The following is an 18393-nucleotide window of genomic DNA, read 5'->3' on the forward strand; positions in this document are numbered from 1 at the left end:
TCACCTTTGACAACCAGTTCTTCATCCAGACACAGGGAACAGCCAAGGCGACCAAATTTGCACTCCAATATGCCAACATTTTTATGCACAGATTCGAACAAGATTTTTTCTCTATGCAGGATCTCCAACCAACATTGTAGACCAGGTACATTGATGACATTTTCTTCCTCTGGACCCATGGCGAGGAGTCACTGATAAAACTACACAGTGACATCAACAAGTTTCATCCTACCATCAAACTCACCATGGACTACTCTTGACTATCTGTCTCATTCTTGGACACATGCGTCTCCATCAAGGATGGACACCTCAGCACCACACTCTACCGCAAACCCACAGACAACCTCACAATGCTACACTTCTCCAGCTTCCACCCAAAACATATTAAAACAGCCTTTCCCTATGGACAAGCCCTACGCATACACTGGATCTGCTCAGATGAGAAGGAATGTGATGGACACCTGGAAGTACTCAAGGATGCCCTCACAAAAATGGAGTACGATGCTCAACTCATTGACCGCCAGTTCCGACGTGCCACAGCAAGGAACCGTAATGACCTCCTCAGGAGACAGACACGTGCTGCAACTGACAGGGTACCTTTCGTTGTTCAGTACTTCCCAGGAGCAGAAAAATTACGCCATGTTTTTCGTGACCTGCAACATATTATCAATGAGGATGAGCACCTCACCAAGACCTTCCCCACATCTCCACTACTTGCCTTTAAACAACCGCCAAACCTCAAACAGATCATTGTTTGTAGCAAACTGCCCGGCTCTCAGGACAATTCCATACAACCCTGCCATGGTTGACGCTGCAAGACGTGTCAGATTGTGGACATAGATACCACTATTACGCGTGGGAACACCTCCCACTTTGTACATGGCAGGTACTCATGTGAGGAGAAAGTGAGGACTTCAGGCATAAGCCCTTCTTCAGGAAATAGCTGAAGAACGGCTTATGCCCAAAACGTCGATTCTCCTGCTCCTTGGGTGCTGCCTGACCTGCTGCGCTTTTCCAGCAACACATTTTCAGCTCCTGAAGAAGGGATTATGCCCGAAACGTCGATTCTCCTGCTCCTTGGGTGCTGCCTGACCTGCTGCACTTTTTCAGCAACACATTTTCAGCAGGTACTCATGTGAGTCAGCCAACGTTGTCTATCTTATACGTTGCAAGGATGCCCGGAGGCATGGTACATTGGGGAAACCGAGCAAAGACTACGACAATGGATGAATGGGCACTGCACAACAATCAACAGACAGGAGGGTTCCCTCCCAGTTGGGGAACACTTCAGTGGTCCAGGACATTTGGCCTCGGACCTTCGGGTGACCATCCCCCAAAGTGGACTCCGGGACAGGCAGCAGAGACAGGTGGCCGAGCAGAGGCTGATAGCTAAGTTCGGTACCCATAGGGAGGGCCTCAACCGGGACCTTGGGTTCATGTCACATTACAGGTTATCACCATTGCACTACGCACACACACAGATATTCCTACACACACACACTCTCACATACACACGGACACAGGTACACACAGACGCGCACACAGACACCCACACACACCCTTATAGACACACACACTCTCACACTTGCACATCCACCCCCTCACAGACGTAAGACACTGCACTCACTACACACACACACACACACACATACACTTTCTCACACTCACAACCCCCACCCCAGATAGACACATACACACACAGTCAGACAAAGATCCACATGCACACATATATTTTGGGGGGTGAATTTGTACTTGCAGAGTTACTTTGTACTTTGCTCAAAAACTACTTGCATTCATGTAGAATTCTTGAGCTTAAAAACTGCATGAATTTATGTAAAACTCTGTTATCTCACTTTTTAGATTAGAATCAATCTAAACATCATGGCATAGACAGAGAACACAGGGGGCCAACACCTTCAACATATTGTCTAGCTATCACCATTGTTAACAGCTAACCCGAAAATGCAACTTTAAAAAAAGGTTTTGTGATTTACACATGAAAGAAGTGAAACTATCACTGTATTCTAACAGATGAAAGGCTTAACAGACAATAAATTTTTCAATGTATAATTTCAGTTACATCACACTGTAAATTTTTGCTATAAATTCTGTGTTACGATCGAGCCCTCCACCATCACCTGATGAAGGAGCGATACTCCGAAAGCTAGTGTGCTTCCAATTAAACCTGTTGGACTATAACCTGGCGTTGTGTGATTTTTAACCAAATAGATTATGATATTCAGTGCACCATTAAATATACATCTATTTTAATGTAATTCCTTTTTACATTGTGGAAAATTATTTATATACGTTTTATACTGATAGTAGAAGCTAAACATAACTTAGGCTACAGCAACTCTCAAAGCATTTCCTTACTTGGAAAACTATCACCATATTCTTGTCACCTGCTGTCTCTAAACCTGTTGCAGTTATCCTCTCTAAGAACATCATTGTCTTTTCAGAATGTATTGCTACCCTGTCTGAAGTTATATAACCTTTCTGAATGCTGCCACAATTGTTTTCCAGATTGCCACTGATTCCCTTTACAAAGTCACCATTACCTATCTATTTTCCCATACAAATGTAATTGGCTTTAAGCAAATTTGCATATCACTGAAAATGTAATTGAAATGCCAGCACATGAAGCACAGATATGCCATATGACACTTTTACGATCCTACTAAAATGTGTTCAATTGAGCATTTATCACAAAAAAAATTACACCCCTCTGCCTAAGCTGTGATTCTTGCTGCTTGGATATATTCCAGTTGTTGTTGCACTAAGCAGTGGAGGATAATTAGTTTACATTCTATATTTTTTCCCATGGTTATAAAATAGAATTCAAATTACCTGCTTAGATTCAATTAGTGAGAATGGACACACATTAGGTGAAACAATATGGCATCATAAGGTACAGAGAGACAATAACAAGGAAACTCCACAGTAGCAAGAAGCATGATACGGTTTCAGTCTCAGTCTCTAATGAAATCTCATTTGCAAGAAACCTATTTAAATGGGATCATTTTAATCAGTTTTATTCAGCTGGAAGCCAAAATGTGTATTTATGCATCATTTATCGTATTTGCCTCCTGCGTTGTTGTTCATTTTCTTGCAAACATTTTCCATGCTCAGAACATTACAACCTTTGAACATTAATCCTGTAGGTTCTGACTTATCTCAAAGGATTAACATTCGAATCATGATAACCTGTGAAGCCTTGAAACTGGTTATGAAGATAATTACAGGACAGTGAGATAGTACAGACTTTTTCCAAATGTATCAGGCTTTTCAACTAAATTGTAAAACATTTCAGGAGCTAATTAACTGCTTTTCTATGAATAGTTTGCAGTTGTCTACTTGCCTTTTGCAGCATTTAGATGACTTGTTCTTGCCTTGGTGTTGGTGATGTGCTTAACTAAAAGCTACGAAGTGGCTATTTCAGAAACTTTCTGTAGTTTTTTGTGTGTCAACACAACAACTGTACACCATAGAATTAAGGCTAACCTATATGGTGTTAAATTGCTGAGTTTGTAAACCATCAGTCATAGGCTGAGTTTGAAAATGTTCCAACGATTGCAGACATTTAGGCCCCTGGGATATAGAGTAAATGGTCGCTTAACTGCAACCAAAATTTTCTGGTGAGCTTTTGAAGCAGGAGTTGGTCATTTAGCCCCTTGAACTTACTCTGCTATTCTAGACAATGGCTGATCATCTAGGTGAAAGTGAGGACTGCAGATGCCGGAGACTAGGTAATATTGTGGTACTGGGAAAGCACTGCAAGTCAGGTAGAATCTGATGAGCAGGAGAATTGATGTTTTGGGCAAAAGCCCTTCATCAGGAATGAGGCTGTGAGCCGAGGAGGTGGTAAGATAAATGGGAGGGGGGGTGGGGCTGGGGGAAGGTAGCTGAGAGTGCGATGGATGAATGGAGGTGGGGGTAATGATGATAGGTCAGAGAGGAGGGGTGGAGATGATAGGTGGGAAGGAAGATGGACAGGTAGGCCAGGCCATGAAGGCGGTGCCGAGTTGAAGGGTTGGAACTAGGATAAGGTGGGGAGAGGGGAAATGATGAAACTGGTGAAATCCACATTGATGCTGTAGGTTTGGAGGATCCTGAGGCAGAAGATGAGGCGTTCTTCCTCCAGGTGACTGGTGGGTAGGGAGTGGCGGTGGAGAAGGCCCAGGACTTGCATGTCCTCCAGCATGCAGAGTGGGAGGGGGATTTAAAGTGTTCGGCCACAGAGCGGTGGGGTTGATTGGTGTGGGTGTCCCGGAGATGGTCTCTAAAGCGTTCTGCAAGTAGGCATCCCGTTGCCCCAATATAGAGGAGACTACATCGGGAACAACGGACACAGTAAATGACTTGTGGAAGTACTGGTGAAACTCTGATGGATGTGGAAGGCTCCTTTGGAGCCTTGGATGGAGGTGAGAGGGGAGGTGTGGGCACAGGTTTTTCAATGCCTGCTGTAGCAGGGGAAGGTGCTGGGAAGGGGAGGGTGGGTTGGTGGGTAGGGTGGATCTGATAAGAGAGTCATGGAGGGAATGGTTTTTACAGAAGCTGGATGGGGTGGGGAGGGAAATATATCTCTGCTGGTGGGGTCTGTTTGCAGGTGGCAGAACTGGTGGAGGATGATGCGATGTATACAGAGGTTGGTGGGGTGGAAGATGAGGACCGGGGGATTCTATCCTTGGAGGAGTAGGATTCGAGGGCGGAAATGTGGGAAGTGGAAGAGATGTGCTGGAGGGCACTATCAACCACGTGTGAGGTGAAATTGCGGTCTTTAAAGAAGGAGGCCATCTGGTGTATTCTGTGGTGGAACTGGTCCTCCTGGGAGCAGATGTGGCGGAGGTGAAGGACTTGGGAATAAGGGATAATATTTTTTACAGAAGGCAGGGTGAGAGGAGGTGTAGTCCAGGTAGCTGTGGGAGTCAGTGTGGGTTTGTAGAAGGTGTCAGTGTTGAGTCGGTCACTGTTGATGGAGATGGAGAGGTCCAGAAAGGGGAGGGAGGTGTCTGAGATGATCCAGGTGAACGTAAGTTTGGGGTGGAACGTGTTAGTGAAGTTGATGAACTGTTCAACCTCCTTGTGGGAGCATGAGGTGGCGCCGATACAGTCATCAATGTAATTAGTGAAGTTGATGAACAGTTCAACCTCGAGTGAAGTTGATGAACTGGATCTCCCACCCACAGCTTCCAACCTTATAGTTTGGGAACCCCGGACCACCCAGTTCTACCTCCTAGATCCACAAGCCTGACTACTCCAGCTGGCCCATCATCTCGGCTTGCTCCTGCCCCACCAAACGCACCTCCACATACCTTCGTACTGTCTTATCCCCTCAGTCCAGAAACTTCTCATAAATATTTGGGACACCACCCATGCCCTCCACCTCCTCCAAGGCTTTTGTTTCCCTGGCTCTCAATGTCTCATCTTCACCATGGACATCCAGTCCCTGTACACCTCCATCCACCATGACGAGGGCCTCCAAGCCCTCTGTTTCTTCCTCTCCTGACCTCCTCACCTGTACCCTTCCATTGACACTCTCATTCGTTTGGCTGAACTGGTCCTCACCCTCAATAATTGCTCCTTTGAATCTTCTCATTTCCTCCAGATAAAACGAGTAGCCATGGGTACTCTCATGGGCCCCAGCTATGCAGTGTCTCTTTGTCAGTTATGTGGAACAGTTCATCTTCCGTAGCTACTCCGGCACCATTCCCCACCTCTTCCTCCACTACATTGATAATTGCATCAGCATCACCTTGTGCTCCTATGAGGAGGTTGAATACTTCATCAACTTCAGTAACACGTTCCATCCCGAACTTAAGTTTACCTGGACAGTCTCAGACACCTCCCTCCTCTTCCTGGTTCCTCTCCATCTCCATCAACGATGACCAACTCAACACTGACACCTTCTACAAACCCACCGACCCCCACAGCTACCTGGATTACACCTCCTCCCATCCTGCCTCCCATAAAAATGCTGTCCCTTATTCCCAATTCCTCCACCTTTGCCACATCTGATGCTAGGAGGACCCCAGTTCCACCACAGAGCACATCCAGATGGCCTCCTTCGTTAATGACCACAATTTCCCATGTGGTTGATGATGACTTCAGCACAGCTCATCCACTTCCTGCACCTCTGCCCTCGAACCTCACCCCTCCAGTGTCAACAAGAACAGAACCCTCCTGGTACTCACATTCCACCCCACCAACCTCTGTATACATCGCATCATCTTCCGCCATTTTCGCCACCCACAAACGGACCCAACTGCCAGAGATATGTTTCACTCGCCACCCCTATCCACTTTCCGTCAAGACCATTTCCTCCGCAACTCCCTCATCAGGTCCATGCCCCCTACCAACCCACCCTCCCCTCCTAGCACCTTCCCCTGCCACAACAGGGGAAAAACCTGCACCCACACCACCCAAGGCCCCAAAGGAGCCTTCCACATCCATCAGAGTTTTACCAACACTTCCACACATGTCATTTACTGTATTCGTTGCTCCTCTACATTGGGCGACAGGATGTCTACTCGCAGAATGCTTCAGAACACATTTCTGGGTCACCCACACCAACTAATCCCACTGCTCCGTGGCCAAACAATCCAACTCCCCTTCCCATTTTGCCAAGGAAATGCAGGTCCTGGGCTTCCTCCATGGTGACTTCCAAATCACACAATACCTGGAAGAAGAATGCTTCATCTTCCGTCTCAGGACCCTCCAATCCCACGGCATCAATGTGGATTTCACCAGTTTCTTATTTCCCTCCCCCCACCTTATCCCAGTTCCAACCTTCCAACTCGGCACCACCCTCATGACCTGTCCTACCTGTCCATCCTCCTCTCCAATCTATCATCATTACCCCCACCTCCATCTATCCATAGCACTCTCAGGTACCTTTCCATCAGCCCTAAACCCCTCCCATTTATCTCACCACCCCCTCAGCTCACAGCCTTATTCCTAATGAAGGGCTTTTGCCCGAAACGTCGATTCTCCTGCTCCTTAGATGCTGCCTGACCTGCTGTACTTCTCCAGCACCACACTAATGGCTGATCATTGACCTAAATGACCTTTTCCTTTGATTTTTCAACATTCCTTGATGTTTTGAGTCTTTATAAATCTATCAATCTCCATTGCAAACATACTTAATGTCCTCAGAGGATAGTGCCACCAGCCCAAGAATGAATTTGTGAAAGAAAAACCATGTTAACCAACATATTGGAGTGTTTGAAGGAGTGACACTTTCTGCAATTAAGGGGAACCAGAGAATCTATTGTATTTAGATTTCCTGAAGGTATTTGATAAAATGCCACATCAAAGGTTATTGTGGAAAATAAAAGCTCGTGGTACAAAGGATAACATATTGGTTTGGCTAGAAGATTTTTTGGCTAACAGAAAGAAGAGAGTAGTCCAATATGTCACTGTCAGGTTGGCAATATGTAACGAGACAAGGAGAGGAATTGGTGCTGAGACTCAACTGTTTCCAAATCAGATAAATGACTTAGATGAAGGGATGGTAAGTACTGAAGAGGACATAAGGATTTTAAAGAGAGATATAGAGAGTTTAAATGAGTGGGCAAAGGTCCAACAAATGGTGTGTAACACGTGGTTTGCAAAGAGAGGTCAGTTCTACGTTTGAAGCTGGGAGAGTGTTAGAAGCAGAGTCTTGGCTGTTTGAGTAGGAGAAGTCACTGAACGCCATTGATATTTCATTGTGGCTGAGACCAGGGGTATAGGAAGCCTTCAGGTAATATATTCTTGGTGTAGTAGAGAACTATTGGAGCTTAGAGAAATTTATGGAGTAATGTCAACTTAGTGAGGCTATCTGACTGCAAAGAAGCTGGAACTGTGCCTCTGATTAGAGTACTGTCTTGGGAATTCGGTAAAAGCAGTCTCCAGGGAAATATTTACATTACCAAAGTGTAAGCTGTCATTGACACAATCCATAACAGAGTGGCGTTTGAGGGAATTCTAAGGCTAAACCTTCGAAAGTGACAAACTGAAGTTGCTTCCAAAGGAGATGAATTGACTGTTTTTGCCTTTTAAAAAGCAGATGTGAAGTGTTAGATCACTGTTGTTTGTTTACCTCTTGTTCATCCTAGACTATGTTCTGTATACATATTATGGATTTATTTTTCTCAGCTCACATGGTTAAATTTAATTTTTTTTAATCCTTGGAATCCTTGGCTTTAAGTACCTAGGATATTGAACTTCTTCAATTTCCACCACAGACAACTGACTGTGTGGAGTTTGCACATTCTCCCCGTGTCTGCGTGGGTTTCCTCCGGGTGCTCCGGTTTCCTCCCACAGTCCAAAAATGTGCAGGTTAGGTGAATTGGCTGTGCTAAATTGCCCATAGTGTTAGGTGAAGAGGTAAGTTTAGAGGAATGGGTCACGTGAGTTGCTCTTCGGAGGGTCGGTGTGGACTTGTTGGACCGAAGGGCCTGTTTCCACACTGTAAGTAATCTGTGTAATCTGTGTATATAAGAAAACAAAACGTTATTGGTCCCTCACCAGACTCCATATAAATTTGATGGTTTTTCCAGGGATTGTAATAATTAGAGCACACTGATCTCTTTATATGACACCATTTTTAATTCTACCTCCATTTAAATAATATCCTGCTTTTCTTTCTTCCCACCAAAATAGACAATGTTTGACATTTTCCCATAATAAACTGCCCTTGCCAAACATTAGTCCAATTATTTAACCAATGTGGCTTTACTGATTCCTGTGTCCTTTACTTCACTTACTTTCCTTCCCATCATATTCTTGTTGTCATTACCTATATTGCTCACTTCCATTACTATCTTGTCATTTCTCCTAACTTTCTTAATTACACATCACATGAACCATTTGCCACTAGTGTCTATTTACTTTAAAGTTTTTACTAAGTACCACTGCCAGTCCTCATGAAGCAAAACTCATGAAAATAAAAACGTCAGTCATTTTAACCATGTATTCAACTCTCTGATCTTGCACATCATCTTCAAGTTTGCTCAGAAAATAATCCAGGCGTTACTAAATTTATAATTCTGCTTTTCACCTTAACACTTGGTTATTCATATTCCTTTAGTAGAACCTCTTTCTTTTCTGTTCCAAAGAGGTCAATCTTTGTGAACTATAAAAACTGGATCCTTCTCCCAATGCTCCAAGTTCTTCTCCCAACCTGAGGAGATATATTTAACCTTGGCACCGAGGAGACAATGTAGCCTTCTGCACTCATGCTTTTGACTGCAGAGAGCAGTGTCCATTTCCCCATGCATATTGTCTTATCCTATTGCTACATTTCGTTTTAATCCCCTAACTTGAATTGGGCCCATGTGCTCTGATGTTGTGGTAAGCACGCCCAGCTTCCCTGAAATCCCTGTACCCTTTCACTGGCACCTCAAGAACTTTTGACTAGCTGGACAAGCATGGTGCTGATGCTAATTCATGAATTCCCATATCTACCCTAGTCATTGTCACATTTTCTCGCTGTAACCATGGGCTAAATCTGATCTGCCTTATCTGAGGGGTGTGATTGTCTCCTGGAACAAAATGTCTGGGTAACTTTCTCTCTCTGATCACAGAATCACAGAAATGTTATGGCGTAGAAGAACACCATTTAGTCCATCATATCTGCTCTCTGAATGAGCATTATGATATAGTGCCAATTCTGTGCCTTTATTCCACACCCCTGCATTTTGTTTCAATTCAAATAGTCTTCTAAAGCTCTCTTGAATGCCAGGAAGGGCATTCCAGACTTGAACCATTTGCAGTGTGAAAAAAGTTTTTTGCAGATTATTTTAAATTGACTAATTTTTTTTAGATCACTTTAAATCTGTGCTCTCATTCTCAAACTTTTTAATAATGTGTCATAATATCTGAAGGGCAGACTCCAGCTCATTAACACTGAGCCGAAGTTCCTTATTGTCAGTATGATCGTTGCAGATCATACTGATGCCCAATGCTACAGCTGCAACATTTCATCTGTACTGCTATCTTTACTGCATTTTGTTTAGCTAATTAGTGTTTCACATTTTGAAACACCAATAATTAGTATTTTTTCAAGTTGTTTAATTATTTAAGCTATAAATAGCATGCCATTGTGGCAATGGATATGTAGTATCATTTTCTTTTTCTTGTCTTTTTCCCCAACAGTAGTGCACTAATATCCTGAAGGTGCTTTTTTTTGGTACAATTATACAATTAATTACCACAACATACTGCAACATTAGGTTACTATTTTTTAAATGTTACTGTATTTTTGCTATTTCTAAAAGCATGTTAATTAAATTATAAGATCCCATAAACAATTATGCGGAGTGAAATAATGTCACAAATAAAGTTTCCAGGTAAACTCTACACAGAGGTTGGTGTAGATCCTTAGAGGAGTCTACATTAGTTTAACTATAAGCGTCCAGAGATTCATTTTCATGGAATTACTTCTCATTATGCTTAACCTGTGTTTATTCCCATCTCAGGGAAGCATTAATTATGAACATCCTTTGAAGAATCCAACCAAATAGTGGAATGACTAAAGTGGAAATATTCTGACCATAGGACAATTAAATCATTCACCCAGTGTGTGGAATCCATTCACAATTATAAATAACTTTTTTTCTTAATAAGGATTTATGTCTGGTGAATATACTCAAAATCTATTAGGTTTTTGATTACTGACATACTGTCTCTTTTGTTTCTTTGTCATTAGCCTTTGTATTCGTGGTGACACCCCTGCAATCTTTCAATCATGTGTTATGCCTCGTGATTGTGACTTTTCTGAATGGTCTGAATGGAATTCATGCACCAAGACTTGTCGATCGTCTGACTATTCTCCAGGGTATAGAAGCAGGATTCGATTCATAAAGTGTGTAGCTATAGGTGGCGGCAAAGATTGTCCCAATCTCGAGGAAAAAGAAACTTGTAATATTGGAGGAGAAAGATTACCACCATGTCAGAGGTATGTCTGACTTATGAATTCATTGATTTTTAAAGCAATAGTAAAGCAATAGTAAAGCATAGTTTATGCTCAAATAATTCTGTTGCTAATCATTCTTTAGCAGTTGTACATTTCCTCAATATGCTTTTACAGGATTGTAATACACCAAATGGAACTTAGGCAGTGGTCTTAATATTGCAAAATGTCTTGCATACCGAGACAGGATGGAAATGTGTTCACTTGGCAGGTACAGAAAAACTTATATAATTAGGAAGTGTGCTGGAAGAGAGCAGTAATGATAGATTTGAAGGTGTTGAGAAATATAATAGGAAGAGAATTCTGAAGAGCAGAACAATGAAGACTTAGACTTAGTAGGGTGGAATCACATAGTCAGTCATTGTTGGAATAATGGGGTTTGAGCTGTTATTTTGAATTGAAAGAAATTCAAGAGCTAGGCTGCAGGAATGATCACAGATGAGTGGGCAGAAAAGTGACAAAAGGAATTCAATCTGGAGAAGGTGGGGTTATGCATTGTGGTAGGGCAAACAAACCTAGGAGTCCACAATGAATGGAAAGCATGTCCATAGGTCCCAGAAAGAGGTAACAAAGGTAGATGAGGTGCTAAAGGAGGCAACTTGACAAGGTATAGAATATAAAAATAGGGATGAAAAACTGAATTTACATAGGAACTGGTTAGGCCACAGATTTAATTTTGTGCACAGTTCTGGTCACCACATTATTGAAAGGGCATTATTGCTCTTGAGAGAGCTCAGAGGAGATTTGCTAGAATGTTTTCAAGGTTTGAAAATTGCAGTTATAAGGAAAAATTGAATAGGATAGTGTTGTTTTCCTTAGAAAAGAAGAGGTTGAGGGGCACTTAAATTGAGGTGTAAAAAAAAGTGAGTGGCTTGGATAGATTGAGGTGTGGATGGAGTTCACAGGGAAGGCCCTGTGAATAGAACAAGCACTGAGAAATACAGGTTTGAGATGTGTGGTGGAAGGAAATAGAGGGGGCATAAGGAAAAGCCTTTTCAGCCAGGAGGTGGTGAGTAACTAGAATTCACTGCTGAATTTGGTGGTTGTGGCAGAAACCCTCAATTCATTTATAAGCAACTTGGATCCGCACCTGAAGCACTGTAACTTGCAGGGCTACAGTCATGTGTTCTGAATATCCTCTCTCAGTTTGGTAACTTCTCTATGGTTTCCACTTTGAGAACTGGTAAATAGCACATTAAGAAAATTAAGGATGACACATCATTGGTGGAATCTTCTGAAAGATAGGATTGTAACCAATTAAGGAAGTGATTTGGAGATGGCTAGGATTTGAAATTTGAAGTTTTTCAGGGTTAAAGAGGGCCCTCCCATTGTACACTGCAGAGTTGAGGCTAAATAAAGATAATTGTTTAGCGAGAACTGTGATAGAACATTGTGATATAAAAGCCAACCTGCAGTAAAATTACAACTGATTATTTTTATCATGGTTTTAATTAGTTTGGCCACTGCAATCCAAACTGTCGCCTTTTTCTATTTCAATCAATTAATTCTTGCTTGTTAATTGAGTTGAGGTTAATACTTGCAATTATGAAACCAGAAACCCAATCGTAAAGTAATGATCAAGATGCCTCGAACTTTGGAAGGGAAAAAAATCTACACAATGTGATTAAAAATAGAACCTGAAAATGCTACTTAAAAGAATTATACATGGAATTTTCTCAGCACCTGAACAATGATAATTGAATTCAGAAAGAAAGGAGGAAAACATGCTCCCATCAAATCAACAGAGCAGAGTTTAAGAGGATTGAAAGTGATAAGTTCCTCGGAGTGACGATAACCGACAATCTGTCCTGGGCTTCCTATGTCGATGCAACAGTCAAGAAGGCACAACATTACCTCTTCTGCCTCAGTTGGCTCAGGAAATTTGGCATGTCCATAAGGAGCCTCACCAACTTCTACAGGTGCACCATTGAGAGCATACTATCTGGGTGCATAATGGCCTGGTATGGCAACTGCTCTGCCCAGGACCGTAAGAAACTACAGAAGGTGGCGTGCACAACCCAGACCATCATGGAAGCCAGCCTTCCATCCATGGACTCCATTTACACACCTTGCCATCGCAAAAAGGCTGCAAACATCATCAAAGACTCAACCCACCCCGGTAATTATCTCCCACAACCTCTTCCATCAGGCAGGAGATACAGAAGCTTGAACACAAGCACTAGCAGGTTCAGGAACAGCTTCTTCCTGGCTGTTATTAAACTGATGAATAGACTCTCTAACCTCAAATGATGCTGATTTTGCTGGTGTTGATCTTGCCTAGTGCACGTCCTGTGCAATGTAACCCGTATGCCTCTGTCAAAGTCTTTTTGACCTATACATCCATGCTTACCATGATCTCCTTGTATTGCTTGTAAACAAAGCTTTTCACTGTACTTTGATACACATAACAATAAATCAATCAATCAATCAATCAAGCAATCAACCAATCAATGTGGGCAATGATGAGACAGAAGAATACAGTAAGAATGATAAAGTCAAATTCTGCACATAAGTTTTAAGGACACAATGCAATTCTAGCTAGTGAATAGTAAGGGACTGCTTTACATGTATTAATTAATATTATTACTTAATCTCACCTGATTTATGTGCAGTTTGCTATTTTTCCACGCAGTGGCATGAAATTAGATGGTAACAATTCCTGACATTAAAATCTGAGTGGGTACCTGGCAGCAGCAATGAGCTGGTGTCCTTGCTTGTTATCTGCTTTGGCCAGTATTTCCCAACATTTCAGAGCATGTTCCATCAGCAGGAATTACCTGTATCCCTTATCAATGGAGGCTGGCATGGGACAACAACCACCTTCGCCACATTATAACATCACATCTTGACTCACTTATCATACAGCATTTCAACACCGCACTCTACAGCACACCAATACCTCCCATTGTAATGCTGCTGCCAGGCTGCTTTGTGTGCAGGCACAGATAGTCAGCACATGAATGAGAACAGAGTATGGCTCTTAACTTGCTTTCGAGTGCTCACTCACTTAGATGCTTATAGAATCAATGCCTTGCTTTGCCTTTTTGTGCATTAGTGCCTCATTCAGAACTTAAAGGCTCACAGTCCTTCTGTCCTGCATCACGAAGCCAGGCTGCTTGTCATGTTCATCAGCAATGATGAGTTAAGGCGGTGGACATGTTCCTGTATGGCACCATGCTCTATCAATGTCACAACTGCTACAACATTTACCCGCAGTTTATGTGACAAACATACTGAATGTGCTTCAAGCAAATAGCTAGATTTTCAGTCTAAGGGAGTAGTCACAGACAAGTTGAAAGGAACTGTTGATAGTTAGCAGTTATTGTTTGATATCAGTCCAAGGGCTTCAGGAAATTAGTCAAGTAGCTGGGATGGGTTCAGAATCACTTGTTTCATATGCTTACAGTCTGGGAGTGTGCCATGGTCATTCCTGCAGGGTCTGATCACTTAATGTAAATTATCAACATCCTTTTTACCTAGCACTCCACCACCAAACCCCCATTCATCACCTACCCATTCCCCCCCACCCACTATTGCATAAATTTGCCCTCTTCACACTTCACTTCAACTCTGAGGAAGAGTCATCTAGACTCAAAACATTAGCTTGCTTTCTTTCCATGCATGCTGCCTGACCTGCTGTGATCTCCAGCATTTTTTGTTTGAAGTCTGGGATCAGTAGGATTGGTAAACTGCACAGAGATCAATCACTGCTCTGGTCACCTATTAGCGAGGTGCGGGATGCAGTCATCCCAGGTTGGTTCAGGGCATGGGCCCCATGGTGCATCTTGGGGCATGTTCAATGAAAATCAAGGGGAGGGTTGTCAGGGGCCACTGCTGTGACAGAGAAATTGAGGAAGTCATTCATGGGGACTGTAGGCAGCATGCTAGAATGCGGAGGAGATACAACTCAATATATCAGATGGGAGATAGTCAGACAAAGAAGGGCATGGGGTTCTGCAGATGGAGGGTTGGGATGATATTGACCTTGTTATCCTGGCTTCAATGGGAGGATAGAACACAACAGTGCTTGGCATAAGTACACTGTAGACCTGGGACTCAGGGTGGTAAAGCTCACCTTAGTTTCAATGATTATGTTATCCTGAAAATCAAAGCTGATAATACCACTTGGCGAGATTATCTGGTTCAAAGTTAGATATTAAAAATTTACTGGGAATTGAAATTAGGAAATCTAATGAAACCATAACTCCTGCTTGACAAAAATGTGCTTTACTCAGAAAAAGACTAGGCACAGATTGCAGCCTGTGGGAGTACTGTAGTTAATGGACCCTAGATCTATCTTCCTCTGCTTTATTGGTGATAGTGCTGAAGTATTTAAAAGATACAATATTAATTGAGACTATGAGATGGTCATCAACTTATGAGCTTTCAAATGAGTGGCTGGTAACTCAAGACCATTATTCTTATCTGGTGCTCCACTCATTGTTTCAGTGCATGGCTTTCCATAAAATCTAAAGCACAACATTGAATGAATACAACATCAAATAAATACCCATCCAACATAAGTTGCAGCCATCCAGGCAGCTCAAACAACACTCAAGAAGTTTGATACCATCCAGGACAAAGCATCAATTTGATTGACACCAGATCCAAAAACATTTACTCCCTCCACTACTGGTGCTGAGTAGCAGCAATATGTACCACCTATAATTTGCACTGCAGGATTTCACCAGAGCTCCATTGATGTCATCTTCCAAACACATGAACACCACCATCTGGAAGGACAAGGACAACAAACACATGGGAACATCACTGCTTATAATTTCCCCATTTAGCCACACATCATCCTGACTTGCAAATATGTCTCTATGCTATTGTGATCTACCTATGCCAAATTGTCTGCAACGCTTCAAGGAGTCAGATTACCACTCCCTTGTCAAGGGCTACTAAGGTTTGGCAATAAATGCTGGTGCAGCCAACAAATTCCACTTCTCATGAATAAATAAAAGAAAAAAGTAAGTACAGTTTATGAGAGGTGAATTATAACAAATCACAAAAGTGTTAAAATTTCACTGTTTGCTACATATTTCCATTTTCCAAGCAGTAATGCAAAGAATAGCTAACTGTTTTACCTCCTTTGGCATTACAATAAACGACCAGAAGGTAATTATTTTTAAAGTGGTATGGGTGGACTGCTTCAGAATTGTCTGCCCATCACAAACCTGTCTAAGAAATGTTCATAATTTTAATTTCATAGATGGTCAACTTCTGCATATTCTCACATTCGAAAAAGGTAACTGGGAAATATGCAATATGGATTTATACAGAAATACTGTAGTATAGGTCAGAGGAAAAGCTCTATAGTAAACTATGCAAAGTATAATGTGGAGGTTCCAGTGTTGGACTGGGATGGACAAAGTCAGAAATCACACAACACTAGGTTATAGTCCAACAGGTTTATTTGAAATTGCAAACTTTCAAAGGACTGCTTCTCAGTCAACTGCACCTGTCAAAGGGGCTGCACTCTGGAAGCTTGTGTGATTTCAAATAAACCTGTTGGATTGTAACCTGGTGTTGTATGACTCCTGACTTTATACAAAATATCATATATGGTTAGCAATGCATTGTATCATTGTGCTCAAGGCAGTAATTTCAAAGACAGTGAATCTTGAGCAGTTTAATGTCAGCAGAATTGTTTGATTGAATGAATCCCTTGTAATGCATTGTGAGGTGTTTATATTGCTTTTGTGGTGTGCCAAACAAATAGTAGCAGTAATTTTTTTTACTGTAGGTCTAAAACCCAATCATCAATTAAACTTAACAGATGACTTTGAATCTGTGTTGCTCTTAGCAGTGCATGTTTGATATCATTGTCAGCCCAGGTTATTGGGAAATATGAAATTAAGGCACCTAAATGGAGTTGAAATCCAGAAGAGTCATAATCTAATTGAAACAAGGAACATGCTTAAGGACTGAATTGCTTACACTCTCTTCCTGTATGCCCTGCTTGTGATTAATGTGAATGAGGAGAAAGTGAGGTCTGCAGATGCTGGAGATCAAAGTTGAAACTTTATTGCTGGAACAGCACAGCAGGTCAGGCAGCATCCAGGGAACAGGAGATTCGATGTTTCGGGCACAGGCCCTTCTTCATTAATGTGAATGGTCAGGATGCTGGGAATCGCATATTCAAATGTGACTTTGGCAGCACAGGCTTTACAACTGCCTATTTAGTATTAAATGGATGAAGTATTAGATTCAAATCTGAGTTCTCTAAATAGATACTTAAAGCTCCACCAAAAGAAAAAAATGGAATTTGTACCACAAGTTACAAGTATCTCCAAAATGATCAAGTAAAAATGTCAAATAAGCAGGAAGTCTGTTAGCTCATCAAAATTAACCATTTGAGGAGTAAAACATTTTGGAGAATCTTTCCACTTTATACTTACAGATGATGATCCAATGCTAAACATAACAGCACATGGATGAAACCAGACAATAACTAGATTGATACATAGTAAATATCCAGTGAAATAACTGCTCCTTGAATAGAGACACAGCAGGATAGGAGGACTATGATCATCCAGGAACCAAGATCTGAATTCCTCTATGAATCTTCCCCTCTGGCAGAAACAAGAATACAAAGATTCTGTCTGGCAAGACTGAGAGTTACAATGCTTTAATTTCTTTGAATTACTTTAGTTATGAGGATAGATTGAAGAATTCTGGACTGTTCTGTTTGGAGAGAAGAGGTCATGGAGTCATAGAGATGTACAGCATGGAAGCAGACCCTTCGGTCCAACCTGTCCATGTCGACCAGATATCCCAACCCAATCTAGTCCCAACTGCCTGCACCCAGTCCATATCCCTCCAAACTCTTCCCAATCATATACCCATCCAAATGCCTCTTAAATGTTGCAATTGTACCAGTCTCCATCACATCCTCTGGCAGCTCATTCCATACACGTACCACCCTCTGTGTGAAAACGTTGCCCCTTAGGTCTCTTTTATATCTTTCCCCTCTCATCCGAAACCTATGTCCTCTAGTTCTGGACTCCCCGACCCCGGGAAAAGACTTTGTCTATTTATCCTATCCATGCACCTCATAATTTTGTAAACCTCTATAAGGTCACCCCTCAGCCTCCGAGGCTCCAGGGAAAACAGCCCCAGCCTGTTCAGCCTCTCCCTGTAGCTCAGATCCTCCAACCATCGCAACATCCTTGTAAATCTTTTCTGAACCCTTTCAAGTTTCACAACATCTTTCCGATAGGAAGGAGACCAGAATGTCCTGTACAGCGGCAACATGACCTCCCAACTCCTGTACTCAATACTCTGACCAACAAAGGAAAGCATACCAAACGCCTTCTTCACTATCCTATCTACCGGCGACTCCACTTTCAAGGAGCTATGAATCTGCATTCCAAGGTCTCTTTGTTCAGCAACACTCCCTAGGACCTTACCATTAAGTGTATAAGTCCTGT

General features: G+C 42.2%; 1 protein-coding gene across 1 annotated transcript in view; it reads left to right on the forward strand.

Annotated features, from left to right (window-relative positions):
• thsd7ba (thrombospondin, type I, domain containing 7Ba) overlaps positions 1–18393 on the forward strand; it is a 901507-nt gene that overhangs the window by 332290 nt on the left and 550824 nt on the right. The window contains exon 6 of the mRNA XM_043694069.1: positions 10694–10942. Coding sequence (XP_043550004.1) covers positions 10694–10942 — 249 coding nt within the window. The remainder of the gene's footprint in view (positions 1–10693; positions 10943–18393) is intronic.

The sequence above is a fragment of the Chiloscyllium plagiosum genome, chromosome 7 (assembly GCF_004010195.1).
Source record: "Chiloscyllium plagiosum isolate BGI_BamShark_2017 chromosome 7, ASM401019v2, whole genome shotgun sequence".
NCBI classification, from domain to species: Eukaryota; Metazoa; Chordata; class Chondrichthyes; order Orectolobiformes; family Hemiscylliidae; genus Chiloscyllium; species Chiloscyllium plagiosum.